At 44.0% G+C, this 17,737-nt stretch overlaps 1 protein-coding gene across 1 annotated transcript in view; it reads right to left on the reverse strand.

Annotated features, from left to right (window-relative positions):
• LOC143997012 (uncharacterized) overlaps window positions 1–17,512 on the reverse strand; it is a 34,106-nt gene extending 16,594 nt beyond the window's left edge. The window contains exons 1-3 of the mRNA XM_077492368.1: window positions 17,341–17,512; window positions 13,022–13,166; window positions 4,764–4,877 (exon numbers count right to left, since the gene is read on the reverse strand). Of these exons, the coding sequence (XP_077348494.1) occupies window positions 4,764–4,877; window positions 13,022–13,166; window positions 17,341–17,443 (362 nt within the window). The 5' untranslated portion in view covers window positions 17,444–17,512. The remainder of the gene's footprint in view (window positions 1–4,763; window positions 4,878–13,021; window positions 13,167–17,340) is intronic.
• Window positions 17,513–17,737: the final 225 nt, after the last annotated feature.

A 17,737-nucleotide genomic window follows, 5' to 3' on the forward strand; every position in this document is an offset into this window, starting at 1 on the left:
GGACCCCATGCCATTTTTTTTTTAAATGTTGGCACAGAGTTTCCCTTAAAATCCTATACCAGACCCTCCTAAACCTGCGGTGCGTGTTATATGCCGGCGCGTGTTATATGCCAATAAATACAGTAATTCTCCTTTAAGGGGGCATGGCAAGGGGTGTTTCCTATGCCTACATATATTTGCTGATAGGTGTCCCTTGTTCCCATCTCAAAAAATTGGGAGGTATGTATACCTTATTTTAGACACAGTGATATCATCACTGGGCCTCTGTGCTTTTCTATGTAATGCAGACAGATCATGGCTGGTGGGTTGGGGTGGGGGTTACCACTTTTTCTTATTTTTTGTTTTGTTTTAGTATACACAATATGATTGTAACAGACCTGGGACATCTTTGGGCACTCCAAACAGAATAGTAATGTGGCACACATAGTGCTCCCTCATCCAACGTTCCTGTCTGAACAATGTGTCTGGGTGGACTGAAACCCGGATACATGATTCAAAACCCGGACTGTCCGGGTGAATCCCAGACAGGTGGCAACACTAGGGCAGAATGTTGTATATAGCTTGCTAAAAACACAACAGCACCCTGCTTCAGTACTCCTCTCAAGATTCCTCAGCCCTGGTAAAAGCAGACAGCTGGCTCTTAGGTGGTGTTATGAAAATATCAAAGCAGCTCAATGGGTGGATGCTGGTCTAAAGAAGTGGAAGTTCCTGGCAGACTGCATTCATATGTGATGCTGATCCTACATGATTGGAAGAATTATAATCCAGTGCTGTATGCTGGGTTGGTGATGTCACTGGGGGGTGGTGTCACCAGGTGATGTCGCATGGTGGCCCCCTCCCTTAGCTATTTAGAAACTATCACACACCGGAACAGGAAGATGGTACGAGCCCTTGGCACAAACTGTGCTTTTTTTTGGGCCAGTGGTGGCAGCGGGTGCCATGATTGAAAATGAATCGACACCGGGGGGACATTGTTTTTTTGTTTTTAATAAAGGAATTGTAAAAAAACTGTGCCTGTGTATTTATTTATTTTTTACACTTTTTTTGGTGAATTAGTAGGAGTACAATGTACCCCATACTCATTCACATGGGGGGAGAGGGAATCTGGGGGCTCCCTGGTTATAGGGGGCTTTCAGATCCCGATAAGCTCCTTGCCCCCAGACCCCCACAACTATCAGCCAGGGTTGTGGGGAAGAGGCCCTTCTCCCCATCAACATGTTGAGGACATGTGGCCTGGTATGGTAGAGGAGGGAGGGGGTTCACGATTTTTCGCAATATTTTATTTTTGCTGTTAATGTTTTTTTTTTACATTCAGTTATCAGCGGGGAACCCCGCTAACAGCTGACGAGTCATCTGTTATTGGGGATGCAGCAACCACTCCTTAACAATCAGCTAATGATAAAGACTCCGGCTCCAAAAATGTATATCTGAACTGTATCTAAAATTGCAGTTGATCTGCTGAACATCTGTTTAGGAAATTCACCGTAAAAACGGAGGGGAAATTTGCACCGGATATGTGTGAACCTAGCCCTAATCTCTGACCTAGAGGAAAGTGTGTAGCAAGTGAAGACAGAATGAAATCAGAGCTCCTGATATGCAATCTGGTCCTGTGTCAGTGACTGCAATAGAATGACAGGCAACCAGTATTTTCCGCAAGGAAAGGTCAGCAGTTGTAGCCTCCATATTTCTCTCAGTACAGGTCTTCTTTAACTAAAGTAGTTTGCCTTTAATCTATGTGACTGATACATTAGCTTATAATATCACAAAGCGTATGTCTATGTCACGATAAATCTAACCTCTACACTATTAATTATCCACTAAAGCCTTTGGAGGTGACCTCTGCTGGATGGAAAAACTGTCCATTACTGCCAACAGACCAGGGTGGCGTGAGGCTGTTTTGTACATTTTCTGTAGAATTATCTGAAGCTTTCTAATGAGGTTTCACTGATGGTACCATGTGATACTTCTGCCACAACGAGGGAGAAGGAAATGGACAACTTATGCCAGCCATGCACACTTCTATTATGTCATGAATGTATGAACAGATAATGTTAGGGCAAACTCACAAAGGTATGTCTGAGGAAGAAAAGGGACAGAGATTAATTCTGTATTAGACCCTTGATCTGAGCTTTAAACTTCCAATACATTTCAGACTATGCTCTAACTTGGAGAATGCATTAGGCCCACCACAGGCAGGTAGATCTCCGACCAAGAAGGACATGAAGAAAGATATCTGCCCATCCTCAAACTTGTTGTTGGAATGCCTAGGCTAGTCACAGCCTTATTTCTGGATTGACGAAAGCGGGGTGGCAGTACATAGACATTATGCTATACTTGTTCCTCTTTTTTTTTTTAGAAGGGATCAATTGATACCTGCTAACAAAAAAAATCTAAAATATGTTGGAAGTGACTATTATTGTTCCCTAGAAAGACCTCTAGGGCCTGATCCTTACCTGCCTATCACAGTTCTGAAATGTGGAATATCTTTAGCACTTATCAGCCTTATATGTTAAACCTAACAGTGGTTACCAAGGGTCCGGCTGAGAATTTTTGTTGGCATATTCCAAAACACTTTCATGTGAGCAAAATAACATCTGAGGAATTAAAGTAGTTTTAAAGGCTCAATGTTCTTTAACATGTAATATTTCTATGAGCTCCCTCCCGATCCAGCGATGTGCACGTGAGCTGAGCTTCTCTCGTGTCTCTCATTCCTCATTGGCTGAGACAGCAGTGCGACCTTTTGGCTCCTGCTACTGTCAATTAAAGCTGAGCAATGATTCTGTGTGTCTTATGGATGCATGGGGCGGGACTCAGGAGCGAGCACGCACCAGTGCCCCCAGAGCAAGCGGCTTGCTATTAGTGGGCACTGGCTGAAGAGGAGGAACGCCAGCAGGGGACCCAAAAAGAGGAGGATCGGGGCTGCTCTGTGCAAAATCATTGCACAGAGCAGGTAAGTATAACATGTTTGTTATTTTTTTTTTTTTTATTAACCTTTAATGTCAAAGATATTGGCCATTGGCTCCAGCTGCTGTCACGCCCGGCCTCGGTATTCAAATTGACGGTGCCGATCTGGCTAGGAAGCCAGGATCTTTTTTTTTGTTTTTTTTATTCTTCCCAGCCTAGAGGTGAGATATGGGGTCTTATTGACCCCATATCTCACTGTAAATATGTCTTATCATGCCATATTCCTATTACAAGGGATGTTTACATTCCTTGTAATAGGAATAAAAGTCATACATTTTTTTTTTTAAATGAAAAACTAAAAAACTAAAAATAAAATTAACAAAAAAAAAAAAAAAGTAAAGCGCCCCTGTCCCCGTGAGCTCGCACACAGAAGCGAACGCATACGTAAGTCCCGCCCACATATGAAAACGGTGTTCAAACCACACATGTGAGGTATCGCCGCGAACGTTAGAGCGAGAGCAATAATTCTAGCCCTAGACCTCCTCTGTAACCCAAAATATGTAACCAGTAAAAAAATTTAAAACGTCGCCTATGGGGATTTTTAAATACCAAAGTTTGGCGCCATTCCACGAGCGCGTGCAATTTTGAAGCGTGACATGTTGGGTATCTATTTACTCGGCGTATCCTCTTTCACATTATGCAAAAAATTGGGCTAATTTTACTGTTTTTTTTTTAAAGCATGAAACTGTTTTTTTTTTTTTTTAAACTGTTCAAAAAATTGCTGCGCACATACCGTGCGAGATAAAAAGTTGCAACAAGCGCCATTGTATTCTCTAGGGTCTTTGCTAAAAAAAAATATATAATGTTTGGGGGTTCTATGTAATTTTCTAGCAAAAAAATTAGGAATTTTACATGTAGGAGAGAAATGTCAGAATTGGTCTGGGCGCAAAGTGGTTAAGGGGAGTTCCAGCCTGTACAAATTTTTTTTTTAAAGTCAGCAGCTACAAATACTGTAGCTGTTGAATGAATGAATGAATGACTTGTATAGCGCTACCTATACGAACTGAATCGCCTCAGGGCGCTGTTGAATTTAATATAAGGATACTTACCTGCCCAGAGATTCCATGATGTTGGCACCCCAAGTGGATTCGTCCATTGGCTCCGGGTGCAGGTGCCAGCATCTTCACTAAGGGAAACAGGGAGTGAAGCCTTGTAACTTTACAGCCTGTTTTCTACTGCGCATGCACGAGTCACGCTGTGCTTTATGAACAGTCTTCTGGGACCTGTGTGTCTCCCAGAAGGCAGCAGGGGTAAGGAGGAGGGACCTGACATTTTGTCGATTGCTGCACAATGATTGCGGCAATCTTACCCGGACGTGGGAGCTATTACCTGGTTTTCACAGGTATCCGCTTCCCCCCTGCACCCCGAAAGGTGGCAAATGTGGCAGCGAAGAGGGGGAGGAAGCAAATAAGCGGAGCTCCAACTTTTGGGTGTAGCTCCTGCTTTAATTTATGTGTCACACATTTTATAGAGCCTGCCTTCTGATTTGCAGAGGAGGTGAGAGGAGGAGTTTCAGGAGGCAGAGTAAATACTGGAATTACTGCTTGCAGGGAGCAAGGTACCATGGGACATGTAGTCATCAGACAGGAATAACTCATAACATAAAAAGGAGATTTTTCAAGTAAGCTGATTTTGGATTGTCAAAATGACTGTATTGTCTCTATTTTTACAATGCTGATGTTATAAAATAACAGTGTATGCTGTTTGATCATAGATTTCCTTTAGTATACAATACTTTGTAACATATCAATGCATTATTATTGATGTAACACTTTATATGTTTCAAGAAAAGAACTTACTCTCTATCCCACAGAAAGAGCCAGCCAATATTTATGAGATTGTTAAGTATCCATAAGGCAAAAAATTCAGGCGGATGAATGGTTGGTTTGGCATAAACACGACCCATTTTATTCCTAATAAAATGAAAGAGATTATCTTTATACAATTGCACAGATTTGTATTAATCTATAGAAATGTCATAAGAAAACTGCACAGACCCAGCTGGTAATAAATAATCATTTTTAGTTGTTTCATAATATTAAACACTTCTTATAAGTTAGAGCTTATGTCAGGTTTGTATTACCATCAGAGATTTCCCCATATGTACTGTCAGGACAGGAAATCTCCCAAAGAGGGACACAAAGAAAGAGAAATGTGAAGGCTTCACTGTTCTATCCAAAACTAAAACAAACTTGGGTGGAGTTAGGCTTTAAGACTAAGTGCAACCTTTAGTAATTCCCTAAAACATAAAGTAAACCTTGTACAACATGGAAGATGTCAAACTGAGAATATCATGAAAAATGCATTAATCTGGGTTCACTATGAGAAAATTAGAAGAAAAATTCCATACGAGGCACAATTTGTATATAGTGTATGCAAAACTTTCGACATACGATTCAGACTTTCCAAATGAAAATTTCTGAAAGGACAAACTCCCAAATTTTTCTCGTAAGTGAACAGAACAAACAATTTTCGTTTAATGTGTACTGTTTTCGTACGAGAAAAATCATATACGAGAGACTGCGTATGATCAGAAACAATAAACAAAAGAAAAAAGCTTTTGTCATATACGAGAATTTTGGTACATTACTTCCATCCTTGGTTCTGACTTGCTGTGAAACATCGAGGTAAATCAACTTCTGTACAACCACAGTACCCATACACGGAGCAAAATTTGTCCAGTTCCTGCTGAATGCACTGAATTTCGATCCATGTATAGCCAGCTTAAAGCAGTGCAAAGTGGACTGACTACATGCAGTGTACTCTCATTGCAACCAGTCACAGTACACTAATCTGACTGTTTGTTGGTGCACTTGCACAGTCATTCATAGTACAGTACTTCTGAATGTGTAAAAACAATGAAATACTCATTTTATCCATCATGCCCATGCACTATTTAATATGTTAGCCAAACTTCTTGTGGATTGATGACAGTTGCTTGTCATTTATCAGTGAAGCACCCCATAGTTGTGTTGCTAGAGTGCTAGGAATTTTGTTTTGTTAGTGTAGGTAAATTCAGGCTTGGCTAGGGCAGGCTCCCTCAAATACTCAGTGTCAGCCCAGCTAGGGAAGTGGAGTTTGGATGGAAGCTGGAGATGGAGGAGTGTTTGGCTGTCGTGGCCCTTGAGGGTAGCCCCCTAGTCTGGGGGGAGGGGGGGTTGACCCCGGGCCTGGGTTTGAATGCGGAAGGGACCCTCTTCACGACACATGGTGGTGTCCTGACTGGAGGCACAGGAGCAAGTGGAGGACAGCAGAAGAACACTGCCGGGCAAATCTCCAGGGAGGAGACAGCCAGGTGGGCTGGTGAGTTTTAGTCAGGAGAGGACTGAGAAGCATGCCTGGGAGGACGGGGAGAGAGAAGTCTGGGATGGATGCAGAGCAGGGCTGGACTGGGACAAAAATTTGGCCCTGGACTTCATCCAGACCGGCCCACTCCAATTTTGCAAACACGCACAAAAACAGTATGCTGCGCACTTGCACGAGAGTGACGTCATCACGGCCCGGCTAGACACATAGCAGGAGTATGCAAACTCAGAAGCCGACAGCACACTGCTGGTGATCTTTTATTTTCCAGCCCCCCCCCCCCCCCTACCCCCTGGTGTCCCCTTGTCACCTGCCCGAAGTCTGGCTCTGCATTATATATTTTAAAATAAACAACTAATGCGCACACTTATTTTTGATCAACCGCAGTAATGAGAAGCTGCCAACATCAAACAGGTTTAGGCCCCTTTCACACGGGACGGATCAGTAATGATCCGCCCCGTGATGATCCGCTCGCTCAGCGGCGATCGCTCCGCTGTCCCCGCTAAGCCGGCTGCGGACAGGGCGGTCTCCGCACACTGTGCGGGGACCACCCTGTCAGCTCTCCGCTCTCCTCTAAGGGGATCGGATGCGTACGGACCGTCTGTCCGTCCTAATCCGATCCGCTCTGCAGACGGATAGAAAAATAGGATTTTCCTCCGTCTGCAGAATCGGACTGTTGTGATGGCGGAGGAAATCGGGTGTCTGCGGATGCTCATCCGCATACACCCGCTATCCCATAGGGATGAATGTATGTCCGTATTTCATCCGCAAACGGATGGATGAAATACGGACATATCATCCGCATGTGTGAAAGGGGCCTAACACAAACCCACAGATAAATTGAATATATAGCAAAGGATGTGATGCTAACCAAAATAACATAAAAAAAAAAATCCATTTGGTGCAAATAATGATTCAAATAATACAAAAAATCCAACATAGCTAAAAGTACATCAAACGTGTCAATTAATATTGAAATGTGCATAAAAAAAATTATCAGCAAAAAATTCATATATAAACCATTCATTATAATTAAAACCATTTTATCCAAACTATGTCCTTGGTATTAAAGTGCAAAAAGAGTGCAAAAAAAAGGGGGGTTTTTAATAAGCATTTTTTATATATGATTTTTTTGCTGAAAATATTTTTATGCACATTTTAATATTAATTGACAGTTTTGGTGAACTTTTAGCTATGTTGGATTTTGCATATTATTTTAACCATTATTTTCACCAAATTGATTTTTTATGTTATTTTATTTAGCACCACATCATATATATATATATATATATATATATATATATATATATATATATATATATATATATATATATATATATAAAGAGAGAGAGAGAGAATATGGCTATATATATATATATATATATATATATATATAGCTGTATATAGAATATGGCTGTGTGTATGAGAGATAGATAGATTTTATATATATATATATATATATATATATATATATATATAAATAAAATATATAGCCATGTGCTATACACAGTATTCAATGGGCCGGCCGGTTACCTGGCTGGGTTCCTGCAGCACCGCCATCCTCCAGGCTCCCTCGTCTGCTCCGAGGACTTCTCTGCCTGACGGCTGCTCTCACGGCGGCCCCCGGCTCATTTAAACTCACAGCGTCCTTTACCGCGGGGGCCGCCGGAGATAGCCGAGTTTTGTTCGCTGAAAAGCGCTGTCGGAGAGGAGCAGGGCGGGGGAAGCCGAGCGGTGGCGGAAAAGGACGACTGTGGGCCGGAGGTGGCCGAAGATGTGTGCAATACTATTGTTGTGAGAGCGCCGAGTGGGGGCGGAAAGAGACGAAGTGCGCGGCGCTGCGCTCGGAAGTACAGCGGTGCTCAAATGAATGGCTGTGCGAGTAGCGCAGCCATTCATTTGGCTAGGCTGTCACTGAAACCGGCCCACTGAGCCATCGGCCCACCGGGAATCTCCCGGTAGTCCCGATGGCCAGTACATGCCTGATGCAGAGTCCGTCTAGGAGAACTGTAGAGTCTTAGCCAGGAGAGCTAAAGAAAGGGGCAGCTGCTGGCAGTGCCTGAAAAGGTGGTACTAGGGTCAGTAGCCATAGGAGGACAGCTGGGCACTAGGACTTTGCTACTCAAACAAGGCACCCAATGCCACAAAGGGCATTTGCTACCGGTTTGACTGAGTCTTTATCAGATCATCCAAACAGTGCATGCTGGTCTTGGGAGGTGTAATTCTACAAACAGGATTTGTGCTGGAGGTAGAGGAGAAGTGTTTATATGGACTGTATATAGTTGTGTCTACTGCTTTGATCAAGTGGGCATCTCATAATATCCCTTTCCCTATCCAAGTTTATTCCCCCCAATAAAACATAAAAACAAAGCACTGGACTGTTCTTCTGACTGAAGTGTGCTGTGAAGATGTGGTGTGCCTGGCTGTGTAGGGTGCAGAATCCCTTTACAATTGCGGGTCCTTACACAACATGATCCGATCTGACTTTTTCCGATTGTTTGTAGAGAATTCCGAGCAGACAAAGTGCCACACATGCTCAGATCAAATTCCTAGACCAAAGCTATTGGCTAATAGCCTGAACGTAGTCCCGTCGTAATGAAATAATGTCATCACGTTATGAACAATCAGATTTTCTGACAACTTTGTACGACCGTGTGAATGCAACACCAGTTTCGGACAAAATCCGTTGGATAAAATCCGACGGATTTTGCTGTCGGAATGTCCGACCGTGTGTACAAGGGCTTAGGGTGTCTCCACTCTGCATGGAGGAGCAACAGACACACCTTTGGACTGCAGCACTGAAAATCTGGGAAAGGATAGTGTTATGCTGCGTACTCACATAGCCGACTATCCGATGGAGCCGGATATTAAAGGGGGCTCCCGGATTCCGATAAGCCCCTCGCCCGCAGACCCCGACAACCAACGGCCAAGGTTGTCGGGAAGAGGCCCTTGTCCTCATCAACATGGAGACAAGGTGCTTTGGCACCCCCCATGTTGAGGGCACGCGGCCTGGTACGGCTCAGGAGGGGGGGCCCCTTGCTCGTCCCCCTCTTTCCTGGCCGGCCGGGTAGCATGCTCGGACAAGGGTCTGATGTGGACCTGGGGGGGCCACCACTCTGATTTTTTTTGGCGTTGGGGTTCCGCTTTAAGTCCATACCAGGTGGCGGGGCCAGCGACGTCTCCTTCGCGGGCCCCGCCTACCTGGAGACCCACTCGAAATGAGCAGACTTTTCTCCGGGCGGGAAAAGTCTGTTCATTTCAAAAGTACGGCGGACTGGCGCACACACGGCCGGATTGTCCGCCGAAATGCGAGTCCGGCGGGAACATTGGAGTGCAAAACTACTTTCTAAGTCCGCCGTACTTTCGGGTCAAAAAAGTATGCCAGAGGCTACACACGGGGGGGATTGTCCGGCGGACTTCAGTTTGCTGGGCTTTTCCACCCGATTGTTTGATCGTGTGTACGCAGCATTAGATACACTAGCAAATTTAGATGGGCTTAACTAATGAATTAAAGCTGATTTCCAGGTTTTAATGAAGTTTAAATAGTTTGCTTGGACCAAGATGGTCCAAATGAACAACTTATTTGGCAATTACCTGCACCAGCTGTCAGCACTTTGTGAACTGTATATAGCCTCATCTACTGTACATAGAGTATGCAGCGATGTGTTCTGGTATTCTATCAGATTAGCAAACCCATCAGATCAGCGAACGGAAGTGACATTTCGTCAGCTGCGCATGTGTTCCACGGTTCGCTAATCTGACCAAACAGCTGCATCGGACATCTTACTACACCCAGCTATGGCTTGAATTTTTGAGTAATTTTAGCAATAAAGTGAGCTCGCTGCCACCTTCTGACTGATTAGCAAACCTGGTAGCGGTGGAAAGCATGCGCAGCTGATGGAACGTCACTTCCCTTCACTGATCAGATGGGTTTCACTAATCTGATAGAACCTTCACAGTGGGAGGAAAACTTCCTGTCCTGCTTCCGGAACAAAATCAATACAGGCTGAGCACTGCTCAGTCATTGACAGGGAGCTTTGTGTTCTATAAATTTACACAAAGCGTCCTCTAAATGGCTGAGGCAAAGAGGCGTGCAGATGATATGACGATCTCTGCCTCAGCCAATCCGAGGAAACTTTGTATTCATTCATAGAATACAAAGCCCCCTGTGAATTGCTGAGCAGCACTTATCCCAACTCTATTTTGTTCCAGGAAAGGGAGGGGAAATTCCCGTCCCACTGCAGGAACACAGCACTGTATACTATATGTAGATGAGGCCACACACAGTTTATACTGCGCTGACAGCTGCTGCAGGTGTTAGTGAAATAAATAGTTTGCTTGGACCACCTTAGTCAAAACGAACTATTTCAAAGAGAGGTATAGCCAAAACCTTTTCGGCCATACTTCTTATATGGGTCACAGATTGCATTTATTTCTGCACTCCTGTAACCCAGATTCTGCCAGCAGCAGGTTAAAGCCTGCTTTCGACTGACATCACAGAGCCAGTGACCAGCAGCTGGTTCAGCACACCACTGATAGCCTGAGCCAAATGCTCCCACCCTCCATTCCTGCCTAGAGCTCCAGTGAGGTTGGCAGGGGCAGAGCAAGGAGCAGGTCACAATCACTGATCTATGCTTAGTAAGGACCAAGAGATCAGTGGTCATGTGATCGCTCAGTTCTTGGGATTAGAGCCGGTGTTCTGAACACCCCCCCGGCGGATAAGGACCCCCCCCCCCGTACTGTGCAGGCGCAGCGCTTGAGCAGTACGAACCACAACGGAGCTGCCAAAAATAGCTGAAGCTGAACACATTGAGTCAGATGTACATGGTGCCTGTAACAGGGCCCCTCGCGGGCTCGCCACGCTTCAGGCATGGCCTCACTGCGCTCGGCATATTATTATTTTAACTCTTTGTCCACTTGGATGGTGGGGCTTGAACCTGGACTCAGGGAAAAATGTAGTGCACAGGCGGCATGTACAGCTAACTCACTTTGTTCAGCTTCGGCTATTTTCGGCGGCTCCGTAGTCATTCGTACCCCGCAAGTGCAGCGCATGCGCAGTACAGGGGGGGGTCCTTATCCACTGGGGGAACTTTCTTGGCAAGACACCGGCAGGGACAACTGCAGGACCAAACCGATGCTGCAGCCTTATAGATGAGTATGTGTGTGTTTCTTTTTCCTATCACACCTTTCTCTTTTAACTCCTTGGTGACAACAGTATGCATATATGTGGCCTCTTGGTGGGTGCAACTTAACGCAGAGCAGGCGCATATATGAATCCCTGTGCAAACTACTTACCTGTTGAAAGCTCGCTCCATGCATGCTCCCAGCACGGTAGCTGGCAGGGATCAGTAAGCTTCCGATGCATACTTGCAATAGGGAGCTTTCTGATCATGTGACCATTGTGACAGCCAATCACATTGGTTACATGATCCGAATGCCCGCCCTTGGTCCTCCCGGCATCTGAAACCTCCTAAAGGGCCGGGGCTACTGGTGCTAAAAGGTTAAACTTCACTAAAATCTGCTGTTCTGCTTGTAAGCCAAACCCCAGATAACACCCTTAAGGGTCCTTTCACACGGGGCGGATCAGTTCTGATCCGCCCCGTGGATATCCGTTTGCTCAGCGGGGATCACTCCGCCGATCCCCGCTGAGCAGGGAGATGACAGCTCCGTCTCTGCACACTGCGCAGGGACGGACCTGTCACAGCGCCGCTCTCCCCTATGGGAGATCGGATGACGACGGACCGCAGTGCCCGTCGTCACCCGATCCGATCCGCAGACGGATGGAAAAATAGCTTTTTCCTCCGTCACACTTTTTCGGATCGGAGCGGGTCGGATGTCAGCGGACATGTCACCGCTGACATCCGACGCTCCATAGACCTCTATGGAGCACCCGTTCAGGTCCGCCTGAAAAACTGACAGGCGGGCCTGAACGGGACGTTAGTGTGAAAGAGGCCTTACAGTTTTCTTTTTCCCCTTTGGGATAAAGGTTTTACATAAATAAGTAAAAGCTGATCATTGCAAGCCCCTCTGTCAGTGTTAAATAGTTTATCTCAACCTTCTAACTGCCTCCTTTGCTTGACGGTTTGGTCTGTTAAATTATATTGAAAAATTACAGACTTGCTGGTTGGCTATCACCAGTTAAAATTAAAGGAAAACAAGCCAGAAAAAAGGAAACTAATGCAACCACCAAATCTAAGGATTGGTCAGATGCGATAAAATGGATTTTTGTTTTTTTTGGTTTAATACTGCTTAACATATTGGAACATGACATTCAATAACAGAATTACTAGCATGATCAACAGGTGAAAATAAAGGAAATAAGCCAAAAAAATGAAGCCACTATATCTATGAATTGGTAAGCTACAATATAATACAGTTTTGTTTTGGAGTTTCATATCGCTTCAAGCTCCATAAATTCCCATTTCATTTTACACCCAGTATCCACATCACAGCTGTTCCTTCTACTGATGTTTTTCCTAAGCTGACTACAGGTTCTACAACTATTCCCAATTTCTTGTGTATTTTATATTTTTATCTCCATTATTTATTCTCTTCTTTTTTTTTTTAAACAGGAAATGTCTTCTTCTCTTTAGTACAGTCTGGGTCCACATATATCAGCAAAGGAGCAAACAAGACATTTCTATTCTCATGCTGCTGCTACCATCTAATTATATATTTTTTATCATTATTTTTATTTAATTAATCATTTATTTCATAATTTATTTAATTTCCAATCCTGTAGTTTACTATTTACCTTCTGAACAGTGTGGAGAAGACATATACAATCCATAGTCCATTCCAAATATAAATTACAGACCAGATAGAAAATGTCCAGCCAGCAGGAGTGACATTGAGAGGATATTTGGCAGAAATGTTGGCAGCCGTTGTTTTGAATAAGCCTGAAATGTGAATTACACATAATGATCACTGATAAAAAAAGACAGAGTATGTCATTTGTCAGAAAAGTCACATGATGGCACAAACATAGCATTACATTACCAGGTTTTTGTTCTGGCGCACCGGAATTTAGGTTATTAATATTTCCTGTTACATAGTTATATAGTAGGTGAGGTCGAAAAAAAAAAAAGTCCATCAAGTCCAACCTATGTGTGTGATTGATTATATGTCAGTATTACCTTGTATATCCCTGTATGTCATGGTCGTTCAGGTGCTTATCTAATAGTTTCTCAAACTACTGATGCCCCTTACTGAGACCACCGCCTGTGGAAGGGAATTCCACATCATTGCTGCTCTTACAGTAAAAAACCCTCTACATAGTTTAAGGTTAAACCTCTTTTATTCTAATTTTAATGAGTGGCCACGAGTCTTGTTAAAGAGGAAGTAAAGCCTGAAAAAAAAGACACCCTGCAAGGCAAAGTCATAACAAGCTAACTTAACTGAGATCGAAGCCCCCAAAGTGACCCTCGTCCACGTCCTCCGTCGCTGCAATGATACCTGGAGTGACTTCCGGGTATCGCGGCTCTGGTGCTATGACTGGTCGGAGCCGCAATGATGTCACTCCAGCGCATGCGCATGGGAGCCATCAGTGGCGGCATGTTCGCCTACACTTGTGGCGTGCTCTGCGCCTGTGCCGTTGTCTACGGCGCACATGCACCGCAGACATCGGTGCCCGGTTTTTGTAATATATCGCCTTAACTGCGTAGGTTAAGGAGATATTTGTTGCACCTACAGGTAAGCCTTAGTCTAGGCTTATCTGTAGGTTAAAGTGGTCACAGAGGGTTTACAACCACTTTAAACTCCCTTCTGCAAAAAAGTTTAATCCCTATTGTGGGGTCACCAGTATGGTATTTGTAAATTGAAATCATATCCCCTCTCAAGCATCTCTTCTCCAGTTCAGTGTTCACAACCTTTCCTCATAACTAATATCCTCCAGACCCTTTATTAGCTTTGTTGCCTTTCTTTGTCCTCACTCCATTTCCAGTACATCCTTCATGTGGACTGGTGCCCAGAACTGGACAGCATACTCAAGGTGTGGCCGGACCAGAGTTTTGTAGAGTCGAAGAATTGTTAGGCCCCTTTCACACATGCGGATGGTATGTCCGTATTTAATCCATCTGTTTGTGGATGAAATACGGGCATACATTCATCCCTATGGGATAGCGGGTGTCTGCGGATGAGCATCCGCAGACACCCGATTTTGTCCGCCTCCGCAACAGTCCGAATCTGCAGACGGAGGAAAATCCTATTTTTCTATCCGTCTGCAGAGCGGATCGGACGAACACGGACAGACGGTCCGTGCTCATCCGATCCCCATAGAGGAGAATGGAGAGCTGACAGGGCGGTCCCTGCTCAGTGTGCGGAGACCGCCCTGTCCGCAGCCAGCTCAGCGGGGACAACGGAGCGATCCCCGCTGAGCGAGCGGATCTTCACGGGGCGGATCATTACTGATCCGTCCCGTGTGAAAGAGGCCTTAGCTTACAACATATTTTTCTTCTGCATAGAATGGAGAATAGTTTTAATATATGTTTTTTTTTTATTGCTTTCAGCATCCTTATTGAGTAGAGTTCCCAAACTTCTGTTCTTGAGACAGGAGGTCTCTGAGACAGGAAGTGAGGGGAAGAAACTCCAATGAGGAAACAAAGAAGCAATAAAAACACTTTCTTAGTACAGGGAAGAAGGGGTTTATTTCTGTGTATGTCTCGGGACAGTTCTTTCACTTGGTTTTCTGCTGACTTCTGGTAACTTGGATGGCAAATCAAGAGAAATTTGTTCGAGACATTTGCCTTATGTTTGATACAAAAAAGATAGAAGTTTTAAAGTGGTAGTCCTTTCAAAGCCAAATGCTGCGTACACACGATCAGAATTTTGTTTGGAAAAAACTCTGATGTTCTTCCCAACGGAATTCCAACGGGATTTCGCTCAAGCTGTCTTGCATACACACCATCACACCAAATTCCGACCGTCAAGAACGCAGTGACATACAACACGTATGATGGGATTAGAGAAAGGAAGTTCAGTAGGCAATAGCTTCCATCTCGTAGTTTAATCTGAGCATACATGAGTATTTGCGCGTCGGAATTGCATACACACGATTGGAATTTCCAATAGAAACTTTTTCCGTTGGAAAAATTGAGAACCTGCTCTCAATATTTTGCTGGTGGAAACTCGGCCAGCAAAATTCAGATGGAGCATACACACCGTCGCATTTTCCGATGAAAAAGCTCTCATCAGTCTTTTGCTGGCCGAAATTCCAACCATGTGTACGTGGCATAACTGTACTTAAACCTGCTCCCACCCACATCCAAAGCCTATTCTAACTACAGTGGAGGGTGCTGCAATCCGATCACATGATCGGCTTCAGTGTACCAAAGAGACAGCCAACAACGGATTCCCCATAGTAGACCTATGGGTTACAAAGTCGCATGCTCATGTCGTTCTGCAGCCATTGTCGGCAATCTCTCCTGGCCGCTGGAGAGATCATGTGACCAGACCAGAGCGCCCTCAACATTGGTAAGTATAGACATCTTTCCTTTACAAAGTAATTAGAATAGGCTTAGAATGGGAGTGGGGACAGGATTAAGTATAGTTAGGATTTGACTGAACTTTTACCTTGAGGCTGGGTTCACACTGCTGCGGGGGGAGATCCGGATGTGATTCGCACCGCAAATCACATCCGATCTCCGTAGCGATGCGAGTTCAGCCATACAGATAGTATGGCTGAATTCGCATCGCTCCCGCAGCAAACTCGCACGGGACCCTTTTTTTGGTCCGCAACAGAATCGGATCGCATGGGGGTTCACACCATGCGATCCGATTCCTGTGCGAGTCGGCAGATCGCACTGCGATATGCGGACGGATCTGGGGGTGTCATTAACATATCATTGACACTCCCAGCCGTCCGCATAGGGCAGTGTGAACTGCCGGCGGGAGTAATGCGATGCGAGAAAACGCCGCGGATTTGCGGCGTTCCCGCATCGCAGCGGTGTGAACCCGGCCTTAATCTTAATTTTTGATAGAGCTTAAAAACCCACTAGGTTATTACTACCCGTGTCTCCAATTCTTTATCTGTCTTGGTGGCCAACTTCATTGGAACAGGGAATGATAGAAAAGCCAACATTTTCTGTTATTACATTTTCTAATGGGCATACTTATTGCTGTGACAACCATCAAAGAGGGTCTTCATTTTGGAGAGATTTTCTCTCATTTCCTGTTGTGTTTATGAGACAAATACTGAATATAAATCTTCCCAGTGGGGCACAGACAATTAAAAAATATAGTTTTAACCCTTCCCCACTCTTTAAAAAAAAAAGAAAAGGTTTTGGATTTAAATATACGTTTATATCATCTACATTGTGAGTACTCTAAATAATGTAATGATGAAAGATTGTTTTGTAACAATTGTGGTATCTAATTTGTATCTCTTTGGAGAGACTTGCTTTTACTTCATGTCCTGTAGACTCAAAGGTAAGTGAGAGGATATCTTTCTAATATAAGGGAAATCCTTGCTTAGGGAGTCCTTATGAGAACAAGTGTACCTATTGGAAGATTTCCCCTATGTTTCTGTTCTGGTGGCAGTTTTGTATTTACAACCACTTCACTGCCACGAAAATTACATAAAGCTAATCTCCCTTAACAGGAACACAGACAACAATAAAAACCTAACAGGGGTCTATCCCCCTGCCACTCTATTCAAGTAAAAAAAAAAAAAAGTTTTTCCTTTAGTTTTAATATAATGTCTTTTAAAATCATGGACATTTCTAGGGACATTATAAGGATCCTCCAAGTCTAGATCTGTCCCTGTAAAATAGTGACAGATGGTGTTTTGGGTCATTTAAGTCTGTCACGTGCCAACAAATCTTTATATATGTGTCTGCGATAAAGACTTGTATACTTGTACAATTTACACTTTGGTTTTAACTTCCGGAAGTTGTCAGATAATGATATTTTGTGTCAGTTTATTTCCTGCTTTCTCTGATTACTTGTTCTATTAATAAAGTTATCTTTTTAGTTTAAACATCTAAATAGTGAACATGTCTTGCCTCTATAGCAGAGAAGTATCACTGTATTTATCACTTTATCTAATAAAAATGAATACACATATATTGTACTCACCATTTAGTGAAACTGCAGATATTGCATTGAATATGACAGTGCAAATATACGAGACGACCGAGAGGCAGATAAGGGAAACCAGTAGGATGTTAAGTGCCCTCATCGTCTCCACGTTAGTTTAGGGTATAGATATGACTTTAGGCTGAGAATCTTCAGGTGGTTGGTGGTCACTCCGCACTTCCTTTATATACACGAACTACGCCGACAGAAACTACACCGGCTTGATCTTATCTATGAGACTTTGTACTTGCGTAGTAATGAGCCTTATGAAACATCAACAAATCAAGTCATTTTTCAGTTTATTGCTGGCAATAAGGGACACTTGTGTAACAGCAAAAGTATTTAAAAATATAAAATCTTAGGTAAGATGCCCCCCCCCCCCCCCCCCCCCGAGATT

This window comes from Lithobates pipiens, unplaced genomic scaffold (assembly GCF_037356315.1).
Source record: "Lithobates pipiens isolate NorthernLeopardFrog02 unplaced genomic scaffold, aLitPip1_a1.2 Scaffold_19, whole genome shotgun sequence".
Classification (NCBI taxonomy): domain Eukaryota; kingdom Metazoa; phylum Chordata; class Amphibia; order Anura; family Ranidae; genus Lithobates; species Lithobates pipiens.